The 25,988-nt window shown below is 41.9% G+C and overlaps 1 protein-coding gene across 2 annotated transcripts; it reads right to left on the reverse strand.

The window, feature by feature from the left end:
- Positions 1–1,042: 1,042 nt before the first annotated feature.
- On the reverse strand, positions 1,043–22,255 carry LOC118228307 (lactadherin-like). Of its 2 annotated transcripts, none has more exons than XM_035419747.1 (10): positions 21,963–22,255; positions 14,832–14,957; positions 14,546–14,677; positions 8,633–8,746; positions 8,007–8,188; positions 7,456–7,611; positions 6,970–7,114; positions 4,582–4,784; positions 4,166–4,321; positions 1,043–3,437 (listed from the first exon to the last, which is right to left on the reverse strand). In XM_035419747.1, exons 1-10 carry the CDS (start codon positions 22,039–22,041, stop codon positions 3,294–3,296), a joined length of 1,437 nt encoding a protein of 478 aa, XP_035275638.1. In that variant the 5' UTR covers positions 22,042–22,255; the 3' UTR covers positions 1,043–3,293. The 2 variants fall into 2 exon arrangements, with proteins under 2 accessions (XP_035275638.1, XP_035275639.1); XM_035419748.1 differs by having other exon boundaries at positions 4,582–4,766; positions 21,963–22,252.
- Positions 22,256–25,988: the final 3,733 nt, after the last annotated feature.

A 25,988-nucleotide genomic window follows, 5' to 3' on the forward strand; every position in this document is an offset into this window, starting at 1 on the left:
GTCATGCAGACAGTAGATTGAAGCATCCTGCAAGTCATTTAATGTCATGAGATTGGGAAACCCCCAGCTATCCTTAATTCTTCCAAAGGATACATTTAGACCACCATGACCATGTGACACTGATCTAATTTGACTTTGTGACACAATTTCTTTTGTATAAAATGCCAAAAAAAGCACAAGGAGACAAATCTTTTCAAATGGGGGTTCTCCAGTGAATAGCACTGTCACCTCACAGCAAGAAGGTATCAAGTTCAAATGCCAACCGAGGCCCTTTCTGTGTGGAGTTCACATTTCCTCACTTAGTGTGGGTTTCCTCACACAGTCTAAAGACATGCAGTAGGGCATTTGGAGACTCCAAATTGCCTGTAGATATGAATGAGTAAGTGAATTGTGTATGGGCCCTGCGATGGGTTGACAACCTATCCAGGGTGCATTCCTGACTCTTGCCCACTGCATGCTGGGATAGCCGCCAGCCCCCAACCTCTACGACCCTGACCAGGAATAGGCAGGTTGAGAAAATGGATGGATGGACGGAAGGATGGACATTTTCAAAGGCCAATTTGTCATACAGTATGTAGTATTCCATTCTGATTCAGCTCAGATTCTCTACAGGAGACAATGTGTGTTGATACCCAGTTCAGATATCGTTGCACTCAAGTCTTTTTCCCATGTTACTCTCCCTGCATACATCTCTTCATTTTGTGCCTGCGTGGCATCGTGTAATGCAATGTGTCTGAACACACAGGGCCACATAAAAGTTACTTGTGAGGTAGTGTGGAGGACAATCATACAAAGACTGCTCAGATTTGAAATCGTAGCCAAGTCGAAGAGATGTGGAGCACAAAAATGATTCTGTAGAGAAAATGACAAGCATAAATTAATGAAATTCTATCGATGATTACAATTCTTTTTATTTTATCTCCATACTGTTGAATGCAACATAGTTTGTTCAACTACATTCAGCATACTAGAAAGTCTGAGACAGTGTCATAGGCAACACGCTGTAGCTTTAGGCGTACTTGATATAGAATAACAAGGTGAATCAACTTACTCAGTGTTTTTATTTAGCAATTCACTTTAAAACACACAACATAATGGATTTATTTTCTTCACAACCATGAGAATGCAAAACAAAATCCAGCCATTATTATCTATTAGAAGGGTTGTATTTTTTTATTCTACACCGGTGAACATGTTTTATTAACCAAATGAAACTAGGAAAACCAAATAAAAGAAACACAATTGTTGCATTGCTAACAATGGTCAAAATAATGTTACACTTTTGCACAATGTGAACTGCAAAGTTAAAACTGGAATATTACAAGGTTACACAGTACATACACTCTTTGGAAAACACTAAAATAAAGTCTTCAATGACAGTCTCCACAACATTTATAAATATGTTACAATGTCTCTCATGGAATAATCGGTATGCTTCTGGTGACTGTTACTTGCATTTCAGTGAAATATAGTCCACATTTTACCATCTGTTCTTTTTATTTCACTAGCATATGCCCAAAATAAACTTTTAATGCTCACTAATGTATTGCACATTCCCAAATGTGATTATGTATGCAAGGGCATTTTCATATTTAACTATGAAGCAAACTACTGGACAAAGCATTGTATGCGATTTCATGCAACTTCAGAAAATATTTTTCATTTGGCAGTCAACTTATTTTGGCTACAGTCATGAGGAATCAGAATGTATGGACTGCACCTCTGCTAATTCAGTGGGGTAAAAGGTGAGTTTGGTACGCACAGTGATGGAGGAGTGTGACTTCCAGGGAATCACAGTTTCTCAGAAACAGAGGAGCACTGGGGTCAAACACTGTGCTGGCAAAGTGACATCCCACCAGCGTCCCAGCATGCCAAGCAAGTTGGAACTGGTGGATCCTCGGAAGAACAAAGGCTGGGAATGTAGGGATGAGCAAGCTGAACAGCTTGAGCTTTTGTGCTTGGGACAGGGTATGAAAGGGTTTTTTTTCCCTCAGAGGTACTACTCTCTGGTAGGAAAAAAAAAAAAAACACTTGCACACTGTGCAAGATCATTTCTAGCTTTCATTAATCACTCATAGGTATTTTTATCCTGCTGCTGCAAAGAAAGATTGATCTGGTATCAATCACACCTCAGCTTTTAGATCAAAGAAAGAAAAGATTACATTTTAATGGCAAATGTGCAGTTCTCCTCGATAAATAGGGGTGGATTGGTCCATGTAATACTGAGTAAATGCACTGTGGATAAAGCCAGTTCTCAGTTAACACAAACCTTTAAGATTCCTTTTAAAAGTAGTGTGTTTGTGACAACAATCACAAAATGGACCCACATCATTTTACTCAAGAAAGAATAAAAATTCTTACACTGTCTATAAATAAATTTATATAATACCAAGTAAATTATATTTTGGATTTATCCATCATCTATTATGCTGAAAATACTAACTCAATTTAAGATGTTCTAGCACTGAGAGATATGAAATCATTTTACAAATATAGAACCTGTAGGACCACAATCAATCACAAAATATATTCATTGCATTTTTCTTCAAGAAATAAAGCAATTCTTTCAACAGCATCCAAGAAAACTATACTATTACATAGGCTAATCATACTATAAACCAACAGTTTCAAGAGTTAATCTTCAAAAAAGAAAAAACATGCAGTTTTTCACAATGTTAAGAATTAGCAGTAGTGTCTGGTCTCTACCCAACCCAAGACAGTAAAAACATCAGAAGATAGCCAATTAATTTGTCTAAACCTGAGTAGATTCATTTGGTGGAATAATTCAAGATCTTTATCTTTTTAACTTCCATGAGAATCATAAAAAAACCAGATCGAAATAAGTTTCATAATTCAAATAAGCTTGAAAGACTATCCACACCAATAAACTACGCATCGTAAAACCATCATATTAATATGACAAAATACAAATTTTCAAAAAACACATCTATCTTGCAGAGCTCTGCAATGTCGATAAGCATGAAGTAATGGATTTTTAACACAGGCAAAAAGCTAGGCGTAGGAATGGGGTCAAGTCCACAGAGTATGAGATTTATGCGGTCACAATATTCACTGCATGCTTATTATTTACCACTGAATTACAGATTGAGTATGACGATCCTCAGAGGGCAAATCAACTAAGGTGTTCAGCCAACACAACCACACCAAGGTATTAAGAGTTTTGCAGGGTATTGCTTCCCCCTGTAGCTACAGACAAGGCAATGCAGGCATGGCAGGTAGGTGGAGCTCAGAGAGGGGGGCGGGGCGAAGTGAGAGGCTGAGGGGGAGGGGCTTTAATCGTCGCAGCCGAGGAGCTCCATGCGTAGAGTGATGCGCTCGTGCCAGTCCCAGGGGAGAATGCGCACGAAGCGCGCGTAGAAAGGGGGGTCAAACGCGTTCTTTTTATGCGCGTTGTTGTCAATGTTGCCTTGGAATATCTGTAAAACACCGAAACCACAACAAAGTTAAATCAGACAAGAGCGAGGGTCTGGCTGAGCAATCCACTCCAACACACAACCGGCCACTGTGGAGGGGCGCGGCTACATCTCCTGTGCTTGCGAATGACGACTGTAATGCGACTGGTTCTATGTTCGACATTCGACATTTTCATTTACCAAAAGAGGCCTGTGCGCTGGTCTGATCTCTCTAGCAATGGAGGGAAGGGGAAATGGGTGTCCAGGTCCTAAGACTGGCCAGAATCAAGGACAATGTTTTTATACCCACAAATGTATACCAACAAAAACAAAAACAATCATTGCTACAGCACAACCAACAAAATCAATAAATGTCTCCAAATAGAACCTGAACAAATGGTAACCCTCTCCGCCCCCCCCCCCCCCCCGATTTTTTTCTCTTAAAAGAATGAATGTGGCAATACACAGATACATAACCACAGCTGGCATGCGCAGACCTCTTTTAGAACATATAACCAGCACACACAGTTGGCAAACTACTGCGCATCTCAGGGCACAGCAAAAAAAAGTTTTGAATCATGAGGTGGAGCCCCTTGCTTAGGCCCTAAAAAGGACTGGATCACTCCTACAAAAGAATGCAGCCCAAGACCTTGTGCCAAACCTGGATGGTAGCACAGCACAAAAATGTACATTTTGGACAGAGTACTAAAGCACCTGTCAAGTACGGGAGTATTAAATTGTGAAACACTGACCTTGTCTCTCTTGGTTTTCTCGTCCTTGAATATGCTCCAGGAATGGCCGTCATCACTGTACGCTACTTTGAAGGCAGACACAAACTGCACTGTGCCAAAGTCCTTGGCACCCTGCGTGATGATGCCAGTGAGGCGCTTAGGGGACTCCAAGTCAACCTGCCCACCACGCAAGAGAGGGAAAAGCTAAGGTGACTATGAAGGAGAAAGAAACAGTCTTCTACATTTCATCCATTTCATCCCACCCATCTCATGCGGGGTTATTCACACAAGCATATCAGGAATATCTAACTGAACACAGAGTTAGGTGTGAACTTCCCTGTTGGATACTGAAAATGAGTTACGACTCAATTGAAAGCGAGATCCTTACTTGACCCAAAGCTGAACCCCCAGGCCAGGGGCAGAACACAGCTCCGTACCTGCAGCCACTCGGAGCGGTTGTTGCTGGCCGCGGTCCAGGCGTTGGTCTTGCCCTGCTTGTCCAGGCGGGCAAAGTGGGGGTGCCAGGTGAAGGAGTCGATGCCCCAGGTGCGGAAGGCGCTGGAGGCCGAGAGCTGCCCGTCTGAGGTCAGACGGGATTTCATGCCCAGGGGCTCAGAGCAACCTGCCGTGTTTAAATACACTGTGAACAAGACAGCAGAGAGAAGAGTGATAGACACAGGGCGAGCACTGGCGTAAGCAAACACAGGACAAAAACGGACAAAAACAAAACAAATGTACGAAAATAAGACGCGAGACACAGGGTAGCGAACAAGGGGCACTGTGGCATGGCAGCTTAGACAGTGGCACGGCGGGCAGAGCAGCAGCGGGCGGAGCAGCAGCGGGCAGAGCCATGAAACGTGGCCAGGCGCACTGCACTGTAAAGTCAGTGCTGTGAATCGTGATCCGCTCCCATTGTGCACGCCATAGGAAACCGTGGCAAATACCATGTACTCTGTGGTCTAACCGAAGCTAAATATGACCTTGCTCTTCTTTCGCATTGAATTTGGGTGCTGCCAGTATGCTGGCAAGGGCCAAGGCAAATTTATAACATACCTAAACAATCAGTGAAACAAAAAGACATTTCTGTCATTAAGGACATTAAATGTAACCAGAATTTTTGCAATGTAATGTTAGGGAACCCTTGGAGAATGGGCAGTTGAAGGGGTTGGTCCTTTGGCCTGTGAACAATGAGAGACACGACATGCCAAATAATGGCAACGCTTTTCACTGATATTCACCTGTGAGGAGGTGGAATGATTAGTGATATATCACTACCTGTATTGTATATGGATGCACAAATATATGTTTATGCATTAAATTAAGCCATTCAACCCCTTGCTTTTCCTTCTTTGAATAACTCAAAATACAAATGCAAATACAAATACAACTACAATCATGTACCACAACAGCTTCTGTCCCAGTCACTGCTTTATAATAAATGCTTGTGTGCCATTCCCTTTTCAAACCTATAGCCATTGAGGTTCTCTATCACTGCAATAAAAATTCTGACCTTACTCTATGGGGGGGGGGGGGGGGTGAACTGAGCTAACATTAGCGATGGGTCTCAAGCACTACGAGTGCCTCTGTGAAAAGGAATGTAATGTGTCAACACAAAGAGAAGCTGTAATGTGGGGAATGCAAAATTGGCACGACCCACTCTTCACCCCTGATCCCTCCCACATAGTTCTTAATCCTTAGGAATCATTCTCTGCTGCCCCCAGAAAGCCTAATTCACATACAGAGCTATACAGCAATATGTTACCATGCAGCTAGTGAATAGTGCTAACATCCTTATTTATAAATGCTTAAAAAAAACAACTGAACCAGAACTAATAGGAAACCGAAAATGATGCGCAAATGCAAGAAGGAACTGTACTGGAAAAAAACCACCATGCAGAGACCACAAACTGATTGACACAGTATGCTCAGATACCATCATGGTAAAATGCCAAGAGGAGCTATGTATACAGATGTATTTCTACACTATGAAAATCACTGGATGCTAGTATAGCCAGCTGGCTCGTATAAGTGACTGGGAGAGAACAGCCAGGGTCTAGGTTTGCAGAATGGAGTTCTGATTGCTCAAACAACCCCACACATACTTAAAACACACCATGAAATACATACATCAAATTTTGAGACAAGGGTTCAGTATATATCAGCCAAACTAACTGCAAAGATAAACAAAACTTAGACCAGAAAAAAACTATTTTACAAGCAAGAATTCCAGCCATAGTAGAGTGGCTACAGTCCACAGGAAGGGAACCCAGGGAATTAACTTAAATTACATTACATGATTTGCTAAACAGATGTCTCAATCCAGAGAGAGCAACTTCACATTCTAACATACTATCCACTTCTTCAGCTGGACCTTCTGACTGAAGCAAAGGTTAACTACATCTCAAGGGTACAATGGCAGTACCCCACACCTGGTTTCAGATTACGAAAACTGTCATTCTGACCAATGGATTCATCCAGCTACTTTCAACTGAAGGAATGCAATCCAGAGCAATAAATTGCATTAAACCTCCCTACTAATCACCAGAACCCCCCACCAACACCAGCTCACATTCCTGTAAGTCATGTCACGGCCTCTTTATCTCAATTAACGGGCACCTTTGGCTGTCCTTAGAAGTAAACCGTATGAAGTCGGTTGGACACAGCCTGCACACACAAAGGAGCTGGCTCTTACACTGTTGACAACACCTGTTCGTAGGACCATCTATATACTCTGCCTTTGTTTATGTTTCGCGGCCTTGTAATGGCTCCCCAGAGCCGCACCGGTGATGTCAGAGGCCCCGTGTGCCGCGCAGACGGCTGTTTACCGTTGAGCTCGCAGCCGACCAGCTCCATGCGCAGCGTGCAGGCCTTGCGGCACACCACCGGGACGACGCGGACGTACTGCGCCACGATGGGCGGGTCGAACATGTTGGTCTTGGTGCCGTCGTTATCCACGTTCCCGACAAACACCTGCGAAACATCGGGTACAAAAAACACTCAGCGGCCGCACTGCAATACTGCCACACAAACCTACTGTAAAAGACCGGAATGTGATTAGTACTTCATTTCAGACTATTTGTAGATAGGCCATCTGCAGTTGAGCTAAGTTCTTCAATCACATTGCCGAGATTGATGCAGTGTGAACAATATAAAAATTACACACCAGAAATAATCTTCTCAGAATCACAGCGTGTAATGCATTGCAACTTTGCAAGTTTAAGTGATTTGATTTCCAGACAATGTAATTATAATGCTCAGATGCATCTGAACGGTTTCAAAATTGCTTCTTTCCAGAATCATTTGTGTCTCACCTTGTCCTTCCTCTGTCCCTCTTCTTTGTAGACAGTATAGGTCTTGCCGTCGAGGCTGGACGCCACCTTGAAGGCCTTGATGAACTCGGGAGTGCCTAAGCGACTGGCTCCCTGCGTAATGATGCCTGTGATTCTCATCTTTCCCTGCATGTTGATCTGAGAATACACAGGAAGGAAGGATTTCAAGCAGTGATTTACAGAGAAAACAGGCAGCAGTATCCCTCATTTTTATTCACAAACAGAGAACCTCAGTTAACCTCATTCACAAACAGTTAACCTCTTCACCACCCTGGGTGCTCCAATCACGACCAATTCCATTCAACAAAATCCCAGGATTACAAACCCCATTTAAAAAACATTCTGATTTACGCCTGGTTGCCCAAACCCACATGACTCATGACTCCATTCAAACCAGCTTAAGAACTCTTCAGCTCAACAGAAGTAATACTTTTAATGGATTCTCCGTATATACATAATCGCACATCACCTGAGGTTTTACTGGCAATCAAAATTAGAACCAAAGAAAATGCGGGCCTAATGAGAGGTGTCACCTCGATCCAGGGGTTTTTGTCATGAGTGGCAGAAGTCCAGGCGTTGACGATGCCGTTGTTGTTGAGACGGGCGAGCTCAGGGCCCCAGCGCTGCAGCCCCAGGATTCCATAGTGCACAGAGGAGGCGGAGATCTGAGACTGAGCAATCCCACCCCCTTCCATCCCCAGCAAAGAGATGCACCCTGGGAGACAGAGTCAAAGGTGGCCTCAGGTCCACCTCGAGGTCCCTCAGTCACACACCTTTCAACCATCTACCACTAACCATATAGGATAAATCAGGGCTTTTGAGAACCACCTCCACCACTTCCTTCTTTTTGAGGTTAAAGTTCTGCATTTGAGGTTATTACCTAAAACCTAAATTACTACCTAAAATCTATATTTTGTAATACATTTTTTTGTCCATGAGTGTACATTTAATTCAGGAAAAACATTTCTGCTGAAGTATTAGCACAGCAGTATTGGCTGTATATTTACGTTCTTCCACAAAAGAGCCGATTTGCCTCGTGAGATTTTGTACTAGCGCAGTTCTTTGCCTGTACCACTACCCACCCATAAAATGAATACTTAATTTACAGAGGGAACCAGTTTCCCGGGCTCTCGAGGGGCTGCGTGTGGCAGATACTCACGCAGTTGGCACCGCTTCCCAACATAGGGCGAGGGGCACCTGCAGGAGTAATCGCCGTCCAGATCTCGGCACTCCCCTCCGTTTTTGCAAGGTTGGCCAGCACAGTCATTCACGTCTGCAAGCAGACATAAGAGCTCACTCACTACACCGAGTCCGCTGAAACAATCGGTCATTAAAAACAACCGCCAAAGTGGTCTGTTTCCAATTATAATGTGCAAAACTACATGTAAAAAACTGCATGTAAAATTCTGTGATCCATTTGTGCAGTCAGACATCATGTAAATAACGTGCATCTCAACATAGCGAGCACTTTCCAGAAAGGCTTCTCTCAAACTCTGAAAACACTTGCACACCCTGCCACAATTCAAAACGGTTTTCATGAAAAAAAAATCAGTTGAAGAAAACCAAAATGAACAGGCTTACAACTGCTTCCATATGCTCAAATGTTAGCATTTACAAGCATAACTAAAGGCCTTAGCCAGGGCCCTGCATCCCATAAAATTTGAGTGATTATTCACGCAAGGGTCGCAGGGGTTCCACCTTAGACCCAGCACGCCCAGCTCTGCACTGCCAGTCCACTGTGAAACGGCTTTCTTTGTGGCCTGCTGTTCTGGCTCCCCGCAGGAGAGGGTTAACTGACCTAGCGGGCGTGGCCGGCGCACCGAGCCTGCCAGCAGACGCTGTAGCTCCGGCATGTGGGCCGGTTAATTAGCTTAACGACTGAAGTCCGGAGGCCCACAATACTGCGACTGTCTCCTGCTGCGCCGGCCGCAGGTGCTCTGCCCCGCTCACACTGCTGGGGCCGGGGGGCCCAGCGGGGAGGGAGACAGAGCGGAGTCTGTGCGCTGGCAGGTCAGCACGGGGAGGTGCTGAGGGTGGCGGCTCGGGCCCGTAAACCTGCTCCCACATGGCAGCCGTGATATCAGAGTGGGAGGAGCTTCACTCAAGGCCAAGGACAACATGCATGGGGCGGGATTCAGGGGCTGCGCGTGAGTTCATGATTATTAATAGCATAAATGCAGCTATTGACCAACGGCTATGGCTGGAAAGAAATAGTTCACATTAATGTATGGCCTTTCTGTAAAGCTACAAAATACAGAAAATGAATAATCACATTTTCCCTGTGAGGAATAAGTAATACAAACTTATAAAATAACTGGCAAGGAGCACACAGAAAGTTAGAGTCCAGGGATTTCTCTTTAGCTCTCTATAGGTATTATGGCAGTAAGCCTGTACCTGTGTCAAATGCATGTCCAGCTGTATGTCAGAGACTGATTCAGAGGGAAGAGAGAGTGCGTGTGTACGTGTACGTGTACGTGTGTGTATGTGTGTGTGTGTGTGTGTGTGTGTTGACCGGAAGTGATCCAATGGAGGAATTAAAGCCAGACAGATTTAACCACATGGCACCTGGCAACTGTAGACACCAAAATCCTTCCTAATTTAGATCATTAAGACCTCAAGGAAGGCAGGTGTGGCCCCGTGTCCTTACTGGAATTGACTGAGTCTGTTTGAGTCCGTTTCTGCCACCTACATAGACACAGGAAATGTGCAAATGACTTGTGAAAGATTCTGCTGCAATCCTTATCAATTGGAAATCAAATGATCTGTTGAATAGTGGAAACAGCCATATATACACACATGTAACTGAATTTAAAACACTTTAGTTTGAGAATGAAAACTATTCCTTGCCTCTAGAAACTCAATCCGAGCCAATTCGCTACACTTCCCAAAATCTCCACTGAGTGGCACACTTGCCTTCAACATACAGATGGATATTCTCACCGCAATTCCTTGTCATAATTTTGAAATGACTCATGTGAAAAGGATAAGCACATCAAGAAGCAGCCAAAATAAATAAATTCAGTGCACCCACACTAAAGAAACTCCACTGGGCAGTTTAGGGAAAACATTTTCATGGAAAAAATGACAAACCTTATCTGAGAAGTCTGTTTGATACATTGTCAACAAAAAAAAAAAACAATGAATAGGGGTTAAATTGGTTAGACTGGCCACTTTTAATAGCTTAATAGCCAGTATATTTAAAAAGTTCAGAAAAACTGGAATGAAAGCTCTTTTACACTATGGATGTAGTCCACACAGTCTGTGACCTAAATTATTACAATTACAGGCATCTGTTTACAGACAGATGGTTTCCACAGTTCAGATGGCACAACTGAACACATCCTCAGGCTGCGCTGACAGGTAAGGCCAAAACCCTGTTGCTCTGCTTGTGCTATAAAGGTTCTAACAGGCTCAGTGCATTACACCTGTGGACACCCTGATTATCACAGACTAATGGTGCCCCCCCCCCCCTCCCCAGGAGACGAGCCAAGGCTGTAATCTAAAAGACAGACACGGGTTCGACCCCTGCTCCGTCTGTGGTTGTTTTGCAACCTCTCCCTGTGCTATTAAGAGGATTGGATGGCGGTCCAAACCGCCATGCCCTCGCGGCCGCACACACATAAACACCATACTTCATCAGGCGCATAATCTGCTTAATTGAGGTCAGAGTTGTTGTTGTTTAGAGGGGTGTCATCCCAGCGCCAGAAGCGCTTTGTCTGCACCTTCTGCTGTTCCCCAGAGGCGGGACCGGCAGTGTGAACTGGGGGCGTTAAAGGGAGGAAGCCACACCCTGTGACACCACAGCATAGCGTGATGGCCTTGTGCGACACCGCGTGCTGAGACACAATGTTTCGCCTTTATGGATACATTTTCCTTAACAGCTGGAGGCAGCTCAAAACAACAAAATAAATAGTGGCTATTCACAGAGTCTGTTTGGAAAATATGAATCTTGCATACATTGAACACTGGATTCAGCTGGACTGGGAGATTTAATTAAACCGGACGTGGGTTTCTTTCCCCAGCACTGGAGTTTTGTTGTCAGCCATGCATGACAATGACTGCAGTAAGAAAACTAGAACAGGAAAGGGAAGCTCCAGGGAGATTTAATGGCTCGCATTAGGGAAATGACGAAACGCAGTGGCGATGTCCCTGCTCAGCAGGACAACAGAATGTTCTTGTAAGAGTTGAGGAAAACAGAAAACTATTCCAGAACAGTACAGCTGCTCGCAAGCAAGAAGACTACACTGCCTGACCTAGTGGGTCACTAGCCCAAATTTCAGCTCTGCTACATTTTGTTGATGTTCATAAAATGTTTATTCGGGCAGGATCTAGCATGATCACCCACAAGCTTATTTAGAATTGAGATCTGTGCTGACAAATTTAGCTATTCTCACAAAACAGGCTAGACATTCTGCATTAGAGTTAAGTACAGCAGTACACACATACTGCACTCAATAACAAACTGGGTCAACACAATAGGCGGGCAAGCAGTAAAGGGAATGCAATGATAAAAATGCTCACAGAGCTTAAATTTTAACTCGATACTTAAATTTGAAGTCAGCCTGCGATACCAAAAACAATAGAGCAACAGCTCCACTGATAAATACAGCCCAGCCAGTGTGACTAAAAGCAGAGATTAAACAAGATTTACTCTAATTAGCCTGAGTAAACCCAACAAGGACGAATGCATACACACAGGCTAATTTGTTTGGAGACTCATTAGGAATTAGTCGGACTAATTAAATGCACAATGAAACGTGGCGTAACCTGACAGCATGCGGAGGAGCAGTACACTGCCACTGCCATTTCCATACCCAGCATTAGAATCTCTCATTACCGGCAGCCCTAGGAATGTGGCCAGTCAACCTGAGGGCGCCCTGGTGGCAGAGTGCAGGCCAGCGGTCCATGGACTCTATAAAAAGACCTGGCGCTGCCCGGAAGACATGACTCACAAACCAGGGTACAGACTGCCATCTGTGCAGGACAGGGGGAATAACTTTCCATAGCATGCACAGGACTGCCTCCCTGCCTCGTCAGCTTGCACGGATCCAAACAAACGGGGGGGAGAAAAAAGAACCACAATTACCACACTGTCAGCAAACAAAAGAAGGGGTGTTCATTTCAATGTGCTGAATGTAAAAGTTGCGACTGACACATTTAGGCCAGGTAGGGACTCCTGCCAGACGTGAGTCACTCAGCGTTTTTCAGAGTGAGTCAGCGACCGCGAGCGGAACCGTGGCATTGGAGGCCCAGCTGACCCCGCCCTCTCTGGGGCAGAGGGCTCCATCAACAAGCACTCCACCACATCCCACGGGATTGTCACAGACACTCTCCGGAGTTCTGCTCTTCCGACTCTGACAAATTCCCCAATGGAGCTACAAACTTTACAGGGGGAGCTAGAAATTTTATTTTTTTTTTTTTAAAAGGGCTGCCAAAAACCGTGAAAATGATGATTTGGATCCTTCTTAGTCACAAAGTAAACACAGCAGAGGCTAAGGGCCTGTCAGCACCAATTTCACGATCTCGCTATGGCGCAGCCATGCCGATTTCATGTGCCAAATTGAAAAGCTTCTTCTCTGATTTGGATGAGGTACAAGAAAACATCATTACTAACGTCATATGAACAGAAAAGAATTAATGCATCTGTCAACGACTAACTTCCCACCCAAAGAGAAAATCAGCGGTACACCGTAGGTGGACAGGGTTCGATGGCCTCCTGTCGGTGGGCAGCTCCAGGAGGGGTGGGCGTGTGCAGGGAGAGGGCCTGTGGCCTCCTCAGCATGTGCGTGTCAGTGCCTGCTACGGGGGCTGATCTGCCCGCCGGGGCAATTACAGGCTTCATCTGCTCCGGCTCCACAGAGCTGAGCAAGCGGCTTTCAGTAGAAGATCAGCACAGGCAGAGCACTGCGTTCACATAGAAGATCAGCACAGGCAGAGCACTGCGTTCACATAGAAGATCAGCACAGGCAGAGCGCTGCGTTCACACAGAAGATCAGCACAGGCAGAGCGCTGCGTTCACACAGAAGATCACCACAGGCAGAGCGCTGTGTTCACATAGAAGATCACCACAGGCAGAGCGCTGCGTTCACATAGAAGATCAGCACAGGCAGAGCGCTGCGTTCACACAGAAGATCAGCACAGGCAGAGCGCTGCGTTCACACAGAAGATCAGCACAGGCAGAGCGCTGCGTTCACACAGAAGATCAGCACAGGCAGAGCGCTGCGTTCACACAGAAGATCAGCACAGGCAGAGCGCTGCGTTCACACAGAAGATCACCACAGGCAGAGCGCTGCGTTCACATAGAAGATCACCACAGGCAGAGCGCTGCGTTCACATAGAAGATCACCACAGGCAGAGCACTGTTCACAGAACACTAACTACAGGCAGATGAGCTACTGAGCCACTGCACAGCCCACACACAGATCAATACGGCACATGAAGCCAACCACATATGTAAATGAACTTTAAAAATGGATATCGCACTTCAAAAACAACAGTGTCATTATGAAGACCTATCGTGCATTTTCTCAAACTCAAAGTAACATCATTTTACTGATCAGTTGGTTGTAGTACAACACTGTCCAAATAAATACTGGGCTCATCTGTGGGTCAGAATATGACCTTGCAGACAACTTGACACTAAGTTCATAAGTTTTGCGGACAGATGAACTTCTGTATCTCTCTCTCTACATTACAGGGATTATGACACAAAAAGACATAAAATGGTCTTCATTATGGTGCAACATTATATGCTGAACATGGGCCTATCTTTACAGTGCCTCCAGTATTAGTCTGTGAAGCCAAATGTTTCTCTTTTCCATTGTAAATCAAGATCCAGCCCTTGCTCGCATACAAATAATTTTCCACTGAGAACTGCTGAGCCCTTAAAAATCTCCTCCTGTAGGATAGCCTACTTATTTATTTAACCGTGGAGGGACCGCATGACTGCAAAAGCTACGTAACTGAAACAGGCAACCATTTTAAGCCGCGGGCTGCACAGATGTGATTGCAAGCACAACCAGCCATCACTTTGTGAACAGCTGTCAAGAGAAGAAATGGACGGGGCTCTTACTGTTCTTGCAATGAACGCCATCGAAGCCTGGTGGACACTTGCAGACGTATTCGCTGAAGACGTCCCCACGCCGCGATTGGCTGACAACCTCGCACTTGCCATCGTTCTTGCAGGGGTTGGGGCTGCAGGGACCTGAATGGAATAGCATTGGAGACGTAAGAGAACTGTTCCAGTTAACAGGATGACGCGCCACCTCGACCACTTCTGCCGTCAATTGTAAAATTTGTGAGCTGCTGCTCCTTGACAACTTTCCAGCCAATCGGCATCAAGTATGGTTTCTCCTTACCGTTCTCCTTGGCGCTGCATGTATCTCCGGCGAAACCGTCAGGGCAGATGCAGATGAAGGCGCTCTCCCCCGGTCCGGTCACACACGTCCCTCCATTGTGGCAGCGGTTCACCTCACAGGTATCTCCTGAAAAGGCAGAGAAATCAGTACAGTACTGCTGCTTTACAGGGTGAGCGAGTCTCTTTTTTTTTTTTTCATACAAGAAATTATATAAGGATCGAGGGGGGGGGAAAAAAAAAAAAAAAAAAAAAAAAAACTGTGTTTCATCGGTGAGCACCACGCACTGTGGACACCAACAGGTGTGGCTGACACCCCACTGGCTTTCACACATGGAAATGATAAGGGCTAAGTGATAAGAGACTACAGTCAGCTGTCTGAGAGATGCTGGTCAGTGAGACTGGTCAGGTGCCACATACTGTACTGGATAGCTCAATTCACCCACGACTGATTTTCCCGTGTGACCTCTTCAGTATAGGTTGAGGGCACAGCCATCAATGCACACTGGGGAGATAAACCCACTCATGCTAGATGTTCCCATTAGGACAGGCACAATATGTTTCGCCAGCTGGTTTCCCCGGCTTTAAGTGTGACCACGACCATATGGTGCATTCAGCCACACAGAAACAGGCCATCATGGTACGCCTCCAGGGAAAACTTTTCAGCACAGTTCTACTCAAAGTGTATTCAAAACATAGACAATAAAAAGTACAATTTCATTTAAATTTATATAATGCCTGTAACACAACAATTTCTTTCAAAAATTTATTTTGGTGGAACAGCTCATGCACAGAATCAAAAACTGTTTTTATACACCAAAACACAGATTTTAAAGATGATTTAACCTTTAGCAGTGTCTTACACTTCAGAGAACATAATTTTCATAATTTCTTTTTTCAGATGCAAAAAATAGACTTTAATGATATTGTTTAATTGTCATGTTTACCACAGATTAATTAAACCCAAGCTGTGATGTTTTGCTTTGAGCCATAGTTCTCTTTTTAGAACCAAATCTCCTCAGGCAGTTTTGCTTCCAGCAAGGGCATAACCCACTAAGTCTTGAGTTATAGGAATGGAAAAACAGTATATAAATAGAAACCTAGCCCATCATTTTGCTGGTATTATAATTCTTGTAGGTTTTAATGGGTTTTAAGATATACTGTGGTGTAGACTGCACACCCTATACGTCTCAGAGCTCTTCATTCACACATCTTCAAAAAGCAGGCTCTTAATTCTGAGAAAATATAACTGGGGTCAATTGCTCTCAAAGATGAACTGAGCAAAACATCCAGATCTGTCAGAAATTTAAACTTCATCTGAACGGAAACACTCAAGGGTGTCCTCCCAGATGACACTGCAGCTTTTTCAGTGTAGCATGTGTTCACAGACAGTCACTACGCTACAGCGTGATTCCGTACTAAATGTGCTCAGGAACAGTAGAAACACCAGTGACACAATTGTTGCTAATCCCATGATTTCAAACTCAAACGGTCTTGACTGTAAAAATTATATTTTGAGGGCCATGTTCATCTTCTCTGTGACAAACATTTAATAATTTATGTTTCTGAAGTTTGGCATATTTAAAATATCTTATACCACACTATGGGTGAGAAGTCTTGTTGATTGTTGCATACATCAAACTAACACTACAAAATATGTATATGTGGCCACAACGCAAACGAGGTGATCTCTTGAACTTCAGTTAGGTGGTTAAATTTTACATGGCCCCATTCATTATACAAGTAGAAATAATCAAAACGCTTCTGTGGTATTCCTGTACAATACGGATTAATTTACTTGTGATGTCAACTAAACCAAACCATAGCCACAGATTGGATACAAATTGTCTCAGCTCAATCAAGTCTAGTCTGACTCAGACTCACACCTTGTATAATCACCCACAACTCACCCAACACAAATCACCCAAATACAAATGTATTTTCATTATGCAATCAATGAGAGAGAAAACAGCAGGTTGTTCCAGAGCTTTGGTTAATACTTTTGATGAATGGACTGGACTGACAACTAACCGACATGTTTCTGCCCGAACAAGAGTGTTTCACCGGCATTTCTGAGGCATTAAGAACTTAAAAGCATGTTGTCTACAGTATTTTGTGTTGGTTATTAGATACTAAACTGATTTGGTAGAAATGCAGCAGTTTAATTTTTACCAAACTGAGATACACGTTTTGTTTATAAATATTGTCACTCATAGGTCTTTTCAGCAATTAACTCGTAATGCTACTGTATATGAGCCATTTCACTGCTGTTTATAACCACTGTGTAGGCTAGAGAGCTACAAGTGCTTTTATCACACACACTGCACATCAACCAATTTGGCTTCATGTCTAAGGAAAGTAGAACAAAAAACACATTTGAAACACCGTTCATTTTGTCATAGTCCAGCTTCACACTGAAGTCTTGACAGCTCTGCCTTAAGCACTGTTCAGACAAAAACTGGCAGCAGACAAGACAAGAAGGTGAGTTCTCCAAAGAAATCTCAACTGAATAGACTACACCTCAAAAAATGGTTAACAATGGCTGTTATTTCACTTGGCCATAATAATGAGGCGCATGACTAACTCTGAACTCAACATTTCACAAAATTAATATCAAGACACTACAGAAGACATTAGCAGGCATTCTTAATGCCTCAGTATTTCATGCTAAGTTCGTTCACATTAACAAACTTTCTTCTGAAAGCATTCAAAATCAGATGACATTTTGATGTGAACCAGCCTGTACTGGTATTTCCACATGTATTTTTTTTTTAGCTAAAGACAATAAAAATCTGTTGCCAGCAAGAAATAGAATACACATTTTTGCTGGCTAAGGGAGTCATTCCATACAAATGGCTAGAATATAAATTTGACAGTGAAAAATTTAAGTGGAGATGGATTAATCAGTTGTCAAACATACTACAGTATCCCTTGACAACAGACAAAAGGGAAAAACAGATTAAGAACACCATTAAAAAAATCACCCCAGGGGCAATCAAATTGTTAGGTTTAATGTTCTGTGAGAGTGTTTGTCATTTCTTTAAACAGGAAGTCAGAATTCCTGGACTGTATTTTACCATATTAGTAATGGAAGAACACAGGGTGTGGAATCCTCTTCCCGATGAGTAATGCAATATGTACGTTTCCTGATCCAAATTCAAAAGTGCAAAAACAGCTTTGCACGTCATGAGTCAGAAGAAATTATGAGGACCTTCAGAAAATAAGGACAGGCTAATGTGCCTGGAGATCAAAACATCACCAAACAAATCTAAAAAGGCCTTAAAAAGGCCTTTCTGGTGAACTGTGAGAGCATAGATTTAGGTGAAATATACTGAACTGACATTATGATATACCACAACTTTTTTTATTTATTTTATTTTATTATTATTATTTTATTTTATTTTTAAATGGAGAGAGGAAAGTTCACCCTCCTTTCACGTATTTGTTTTATTCAGACAGGGAGAAAGCAAAGAGGGGTAACAGATAGAGATCCCTTCACAGCTCACAAAGTAGCACAGTATGGAAATCACATATGGCTTGAGACTCAACCACACTATGAACTGCACCAACACATCTCACTCCTCAGCATAAACTTTGAGTGAACTGTGACAAATCTCTGAGGCAGTCCCTAACCTAATACCAACAGAGGACTAACACGCTGTGTGAACTGCAATGACCCCGTCAGAGGCTTAAATCACCACGTGCTTTGATTATTAGGTCTACAAATTGGGCAGTTCGCTGTGAGATGAGTTTTCAGAGGCCTTGTGGTTTAAACTCGAGGTTTAAATCCCAGCTACAGTTACTGCAGCTGGACTATTTATTTTGATAGCAATTCCAGCTGCGCTCTAATCTCAGTGAAGCAACTACTGACAATACTGTGAATCAAGGTCAAATCAAAACCATCAGTGTTCACAAGAACTTCAACAGGAATCTTAGAAACACAAGAATCATACATAACTCATTAATTACACTATGCTAACACCTCATGACATTAGCATTTCACTATAAATATGGGGAAAAAATCTAGTTACAAATGAGACACAGTATCACATATACAGAGATATTATAACTGGAATTGTCTAAGAAGCACTGGAGGAAAAATCATTCCACTTTATCTACTGTACAGAATATGAATTTGATAGAAATTTGATTCTGAATTGTTCACAAACCTTAGATTCATATAGGCATACCTTCATAACATATTTCCATATGACATATTCTACTCTAGACCACAGACAGACCACAGAATTTAGCATTCTATGTGGACAGTGGAAGAAACTTTGTGGAGCTGATTCCCGGGATCCAAGAGTTGTTCAAGCAACTTCAATTTAATGTGTATACAGTTTTTAATTAGTTAATTTTACAAATTAATCCTCTATTTTAAATTTCCTGGAGCAAACCCTGTCCATTTCAGTCTCGGACATAAAGGGTTCCTCAACATGTTTGTGCTGAGAAGCTCAAAGAGATTTGAAAAGCAAAAATCCTTTATCCGCATGAAAAACAACCAATATTATTTAAATGAAAGAGAGAAATCTCCATGCACCATGGCAACCAGAACTCTACAAGAAAAATGATATTTGACCCAAAATGCATTGGTTTCTTAACTTGGGAATTCAACAGCTAACTGTGTGGACCAGTAATGATATGAACACTTTCCTACTCCCAAGGCTTTAAATTAGTTAGGTGGCAAAGCACTGACAGACTTCAAAAACAGATTTTTTCAAAATAAGGTTCAGTTGCAGGCAAGTTGAGAAATCGGTGAACTATAATTATCATAAATGGAAGAAACAACTGAGTGAAATATGGGCACTGCACAGAAAGATCTGTAAATGACCATGTTCCATATTTCAAGGCCAATTATCCGTGTTACATGGCAACAAAACAATTGAACAGTATGACAGCACACAGTGAACCCAGCTGAAACAATAATCCACCCAAGTGATAAGCAGGCACATGGATTGGTTCGAGAAATGGTTCCAGGCAAGATTTCTATAATCTTCAGGCACAATCCCAAAGCAGCGGAGATACTTGCTGCTAAAAATAAAAGGGAGCAAATAATTTCCGAATTTGTTGTTTTTCTTCTCCAAATAAAGGATTTCACATGAAAACATAAATAAAATACAACCAGAAACACAAAAGGTCTGAAGTGAAAGTTTTCCACATTGCTGAAGGAGCACAAACCGTGATATTACTCAACAGTGCAAAATGGACCTCATTAAATCATCTGGAAACGGGGACATTATAATGTCAAGTTGATAAATGCAGCCAAGAAGAACGCTGGTGATATGACCAATCAATTAATTATCACACATTAAAATTAGCCTGCTCATTGTTCCCAATAACAGGATATGTCATATCCTTCACATTTTAGTACATTCTCTTTCTCTCTGAGGCTTATGAGATTTTCCACACAGCGTAACCTCAAGTGGAGAGATGTCAAATGTTTCAACACTGACATCTGTTGTAGCTATGTTTCCCAGAAAAGCACCAGACCATGACTAGAAACAGTCCTATAGAAACCATATTGGAAAAGTCACTAAATATTTTTTTAAAAAGGTTAGTCTACATGTACCAAAGCACAAACAGAGTGGCAATAAAATAATTTCACAACAGAACCGAGCAATGAATTACGAAGATGCCTGACAAAACCAATATGCCTGGACTGGGAGGGGTTGCCATTAAAAGTACTGTAATCATAACTAATCACGCACATAAATTCAAACAAAAGACGATGATTGCCAGATGGTTAACTCCAATGATACAGCATAATCTTTGACAGCACATGAAAAACAGACACAGCCAAAATGCCGTGTATCACAATTAACAAGGACATCCTTAAGTGATCCGTTTACTGGACAGTCTGCCACAAACAAGCCGGGGGCCATACCATGGTCTGAAATAAATGCATTCACGTTGTACTAGTGCCGCCTAAGTGAAGAAACATGAAAGCATCTTCCCACCATCTTGTCACAGGAGACTAACGTGTCTACCAAACGCAGCACGTAATTTGAACACTTTAAGTAGGCGCTGAAGGCAATGCAAAGAAACAGCTCTTCCCAGACCAATTTATACATTTTACAATAAAACTGAGCTTGGCATTCTGATGAAAGACAAAACCAGCCCCATTTGTTTCTATGATAAGCCTGTTGATGGAGACAACTTTAAATACAGGAACATTTGGTGGAGTTATCTTTACTTTTTTTATTAGGCATACATAGCTGTAGCAACTGTTATGTTAATATGAAATTTATAATGAGGTCAGCTATTTTTACAGCCCCTCAGAAACATCATCTACTTTCATTGAAACACTGCACTCTCATAAACGGTTGTCTACAAAATGCAAGCGACGTTAAGGTACTCAACATACAGTTAATATACTGCATTATAGTGATTTGATTAAGGCGGCAAGCTGTTAAAACAAGTAATCACTTTCGTACATTCTTGCCATTTTACTATTTGGAAATGTAAAGATAAAAAATACTCCATGAAAGGCCTCATTTGGCTGTCCAGCCAAAGGTTTTGTTGACTGAAGTTGTCCCGGTGCCCGGCTCACTAGCCCACCGTTCATTCAGTACAATATTTAAGGCTACATTGTCTTTGCAGCGATCTGGAAACAGGAGCTTTTCATTCATTCAGATGCCGTGCGAACATTCGAGTGAAAACAAGCAAACAAAGCACAGATAGAATCAAAACAACGAGTCTAGCCTGTGCCGTGGACAAAACGAGCACAGCATTGCCGTATTATTTAAGAGTTGCACCACTTAACCAAAGAGTTTATCCACAAAATACAGATCTGCAGGGCACCGTTACATTTAAGATGTGTGCTGTACTGCATGACTTTATCAAAGTTCAGTAAAACAAAACAAGTGTATATGGTATAAAACTGCCCTTTTGCTTTCTACGTAAATTTTCAAAACAAGCAAGCAAACTTAACGGAGACTATGGACTTTTCTTGAAAAATTATATAATAAAGAAAATCTTGGAGCATGTGCAATGAACACGGACAACCACCCAGCAACAACACAAACAGCCGCGTACAGAAAAATGACGTACTGTATGTAGCTATACTGGCGAGCCGATTTGCTACAGTATTACAAAGCATTAACTAATGCAAACTTAATAAAATCAGACTCACCGCTCACTGTGAAGATAACGCCAAATAGTAAATAAGCAGCGGTAAGTGGCAAGGACAACGTGAAGCTGTGAGTTTTCATATTGTTTTGGCTCCCGATACTTCTCTACTCACATTACTTTCAAATTTCCTCCGAGAACACTGCTGTTCTTGGTCAGCGGCTGTGATTGAAAGAGAAGGGGTGGGTATCACATTTAGACTAGGCGGATTAACAGCAACACGTGTGTTTGTGCGTCTATCCAATTAGAACTCTTTCTGAAATAACCCCCAGCCAGGATAGATTGCTGCCTGTGTTGCAATTTCACAGCCTGTCACGTCATTATGTTACTTTATACTGACAAAGAACAGAAAAAAGAACATGGGTAAGGTTGTTTAAAGGAGCAGGCTATTTTCCATTTAACAAGACCAGGTTAAAACCTAGTATATGGCTGGACCTAACACATGTGATCCGGCCGACCAATGGTGTGACTTCATAACTCGGCTGACCAATGGTGTAACTTCATCACTCACTCAGTCACTCACTCAGTCAGTCACAGACATTCGCATTTGCGGGGCTGGGCCAGCTGTTGCATTCCAGCCAAAAAAAAACATGTCAATGACCTGAATTCAATCAGCATTCACCTTTGACTTATAATAAAATGCAAGTTTTGATTAATAAAATTTGGGAAATGTATTAATCACTAAAATAAATCAATCTGTCATAGTAAAGAATTAAATGAACAACACTTTAATCATAAAAGCTATAACGACATGTAAATTGAATCCAGGCCACCAACGTCTATGGTACTTCTTGCAGCATGTGATTTGTTTGATGACAGGTTATTTTTGTGGGCCTCTCACTCTGGCCAAATTTAAGGATGGAGGACAAAAATGAATAGGGCGACATGTTGGAGTGTTACCAGAGCCGGCCCATGAGTCTGCGGGGCCCCATGCAAGATCTTTAAATTGAGCCCCAAAATAATAAATAATAAAAAGGATAAGTATTGTTGTGGAAAATCAACACGGTTTATTAATCTAAGGAAGAGAGACTGAGAGACTGCTTCAAACCTCTAGACTTTTTATTATATCTGCAGATAGGAGACACGGTTCAAGAGCTCTCGCAGGAGCTTGAGAAGCGAATCTCAAAAAAGCTTCTGTCCGTGTTCGATTTATACACTTTCTAAGGGCCACACACTCCTTTGTTCCTTCACACCAGTACTTCACAACTCACATGTTGTTACCCTAGGCTGTGTGGGTCACACAGACTCTAGTCTGCTGGCATGAAGTTTGGGCTTGGTGATAAAAGAGGAGCGGGATGTACTGCCGCCTCTCCCTAAGGGGAACCTGCGGGGGCTTACCAGAGAAACAGAAAATAGTGGTTGCAACAGATTTTACATTAAAAATACAAGCAGACATTCACATACACAGAGGCACAGTTTAGAACATGCACAGTACATAATGCATAAAATTTAGTTTTTTTCATTTTTAACGCCATTAAATCACAATTTTCTATCACACCTCCACCCTTTTGTTAACATTAAAAAACAATTATTTGATTATAAGCATGCATTCTCCTTGATCTTCCATTCGTTTTGTAAGTGACCGGTTACCAGCTACCACTGAGATTTTTACCCGTTTTACAGAGTTGTGTACTGAGCATCGTGGTATGGTGCCCACTGCTCATCTTCTTCAGGCTCATAATTTTCCCTTAGTAACCCATTCTGCTCTTGCAAATAACCTTGGTACATCTGCATTACAGTTCCATTCACAATTTTCTTAATGACGGCCTTAAAAACATTGTACAAACACCGCACAGGGGCTCCTTAACTACACCAGGGCCCTAGGCGATCACCTATATGGCCTAATGGGCAGGCCAATTCTGAATGTGACGTTATGCGCCTCTAAACAGGAGTTAATTATCCAAAGTTAAAGAGTTTTAGTGTATATTTTCAATTGGCCCAAACAGTTTCTGTCAGCGATGGAGGATATTTTAGATATTTAGAGAAGTTTCTGACTACCTGCAGCTTAACAACAACTGGTCTAGGGGCACCCGGGGGTTTACAGTCCAAAGCAGGAACATGCACTTTAAGAAACTCAAAAGCAGCCTGTACAGCGACCTTATGCCTCCAGAGGTAGTAGGTGTATATATTACTTTATTAATTTTTTTAAAATATTATATTTAATCTTATTTTTTGATGGATTTCTGTAGTACACTAAAAATGTACACCTAAAATGCACACTAAAAATAAACTTGTTATTATAAGTCATTGTGAATCTGGATTTTAGTATGCATACACAACAGCACTTTGACTCTGTGTTGTAAGTACATTGTGCAGTCTGTATGCATACTATATACTCACAAATAATGTTTACAGACCTGATTGACTGTATTGTACAATGAACCACTGTAAAATGGCTGTGTGAAACTGAAGCTGGGCCAAAATGGCTTCTTGTAAATAAAGGTATTGTGTTTAAACAATGCACCTTTAACCATAGCATATTGACATGCTAGAAATCCATTTAAATCAAGACAAGATTCCTAATTCAGTTTCCTTAAGTAAACTGCACTTGTTGAGTGAAATCATTCAGTCTCTATTTAGTTTCAGTCTGTATTTTGTAACGTGCAGAAATGTATAATGAAGTAAAAATATTTTGATGTATATGGGGGGCCCTGTTTGTAAACTGTCTGTATTCATTCTGGGGCATGTGGTACTGAAGAATAGAATTGTTTATAAGACATTCCAAGCCACATTCTTAACAAAAAGAACAGTCAGTATTTTACCCAATTCCAAAATAAGCCTTGGAAAGAGCTCGGTTTTGTCATAATAATCCAATGTGGGTGTTTACCCACATTGCACAGGGCCATTTCAGTTAAGGCTATGGTTCCACTGAATTGAGGATGTGGAATCTTTGGAGACACACAAGAACTGTATATTCTGCATGTTATGTGTAGCCTATATATGGTTGCCCCAGAAGCAATGTTTTAGTTTTTTGTCAGGAAATACATAGCAATTTGCCAGGATTTAATGTAAAAAAAATTGCTTTTGAGTCATGGGAGCACTATATGAACTATATCTTGTCCATTTCTTTTCTATTGTTCAGAATTATTTGAATTACTGAACTACTTAGGGAGTCTTTTGTAAATGCCCCTCTGAAAAACAATTGTGATTTTTCTGAATATTACTTTGAAACACAGAAATGGAAGTGTGTGGCTATACCTAAATCCTTCTCATATTTTGAGCAGTGAGAAAGTTTGTGTGATTATCACTTCTGTAAATATAAGTGCTGCTTTGGCTCTCAACACTAACAGAGGACTGAAGAGTCATAAATACTGTAATCAAGGAGCAATACATTCATCACGATTGGTGTACATATCATGGAAACCTGTACTTTGGTGTAGAATGGAATTAAAGAAATTGACAGTTCATAGTATGTACTTTGTGAAGGAGTTTGCTGTATACACCTTTCGCTTCTGATTAAAATAGCACTCATAGTAAAATTATTCTAAAGGTTAAATGTTTATTTTTGGCTTTTTCCAGGAGTACAAGTACTTCAAGACTACAATCTCCCACCATTTACTGCTAATTTAGTAGTAAGTGTAGCAATACAGTGAAATGGTTTTGAATTCTGGATTACAGTGTGTGTTGAGATATATGTAGAGGAGCGTTGCCATAAATGTAACAGTTTTTGGATATCGCTCATTTACTCAGAGAACATTTAGTTTAGCACTATGAGATTTTGTTTCAAACAGCTTTGACATGTCAGTAGTCAGTAGCATTTGCAGTTACATTCACAACTTTATCGAGTCAGATACCATTAAAACCAATGTACACGCAGTCCAATTTTGCCTTCATACCACCTAGTCAGTATGATTGTGTAAGAGGTGCAGAATAATTGTAACTGTCAATAAAAATGCCCTATAATGCACCTACGGATGCACATACTAATGTTAATCAAGGAAACACAGTATTGTCATTATCGGCCACATCCTCTGATTATAAAGCATGGGGCTTCATTCATTGAAAAAAAGACTGTGCGTAAACATTGACA

The sequence above is a fragment of the Anguilla anguilla genome, chromosome 5 (genome assembly GCF_013347855.1).
Source record: "Anguilla anguilla isolate fAngAng1 chromosome 5, fAngAng1.pri, whole genome shotgun sequence".
Taxonomy (NCBI): Eukaryota; Metazoa; Chordata; class Actinopteri; order Anguilliformes; family Anguillidae; genus Anguilla; species Anguilla anguilla.

Bases quoted from the DNA above. Each gene is read 5' to 3' on its own strand.
- LOC118228307 (XM_035419747.1), bottom strand. From the start codon at position 22,041: ATGAAAACTCACAGCTTCACGTTGTCCTTGCCACTTACCGCTGCTTAT. The intron at 4,785-6,969 runs GTAAACAGCCGT...TCTTGTTCACAG, and splicing joins GGTCGGCTGCGAGCTCAACG to TGTATTTAAACACGGCAGGT. The intron at 3,438-4,165 runs GTCAGTGTTTCA...GGTGTTTTACAG, and splicing joins AGAAAACCAAGAGAGACAAG to ATATTCCAAGGCAACATTGA.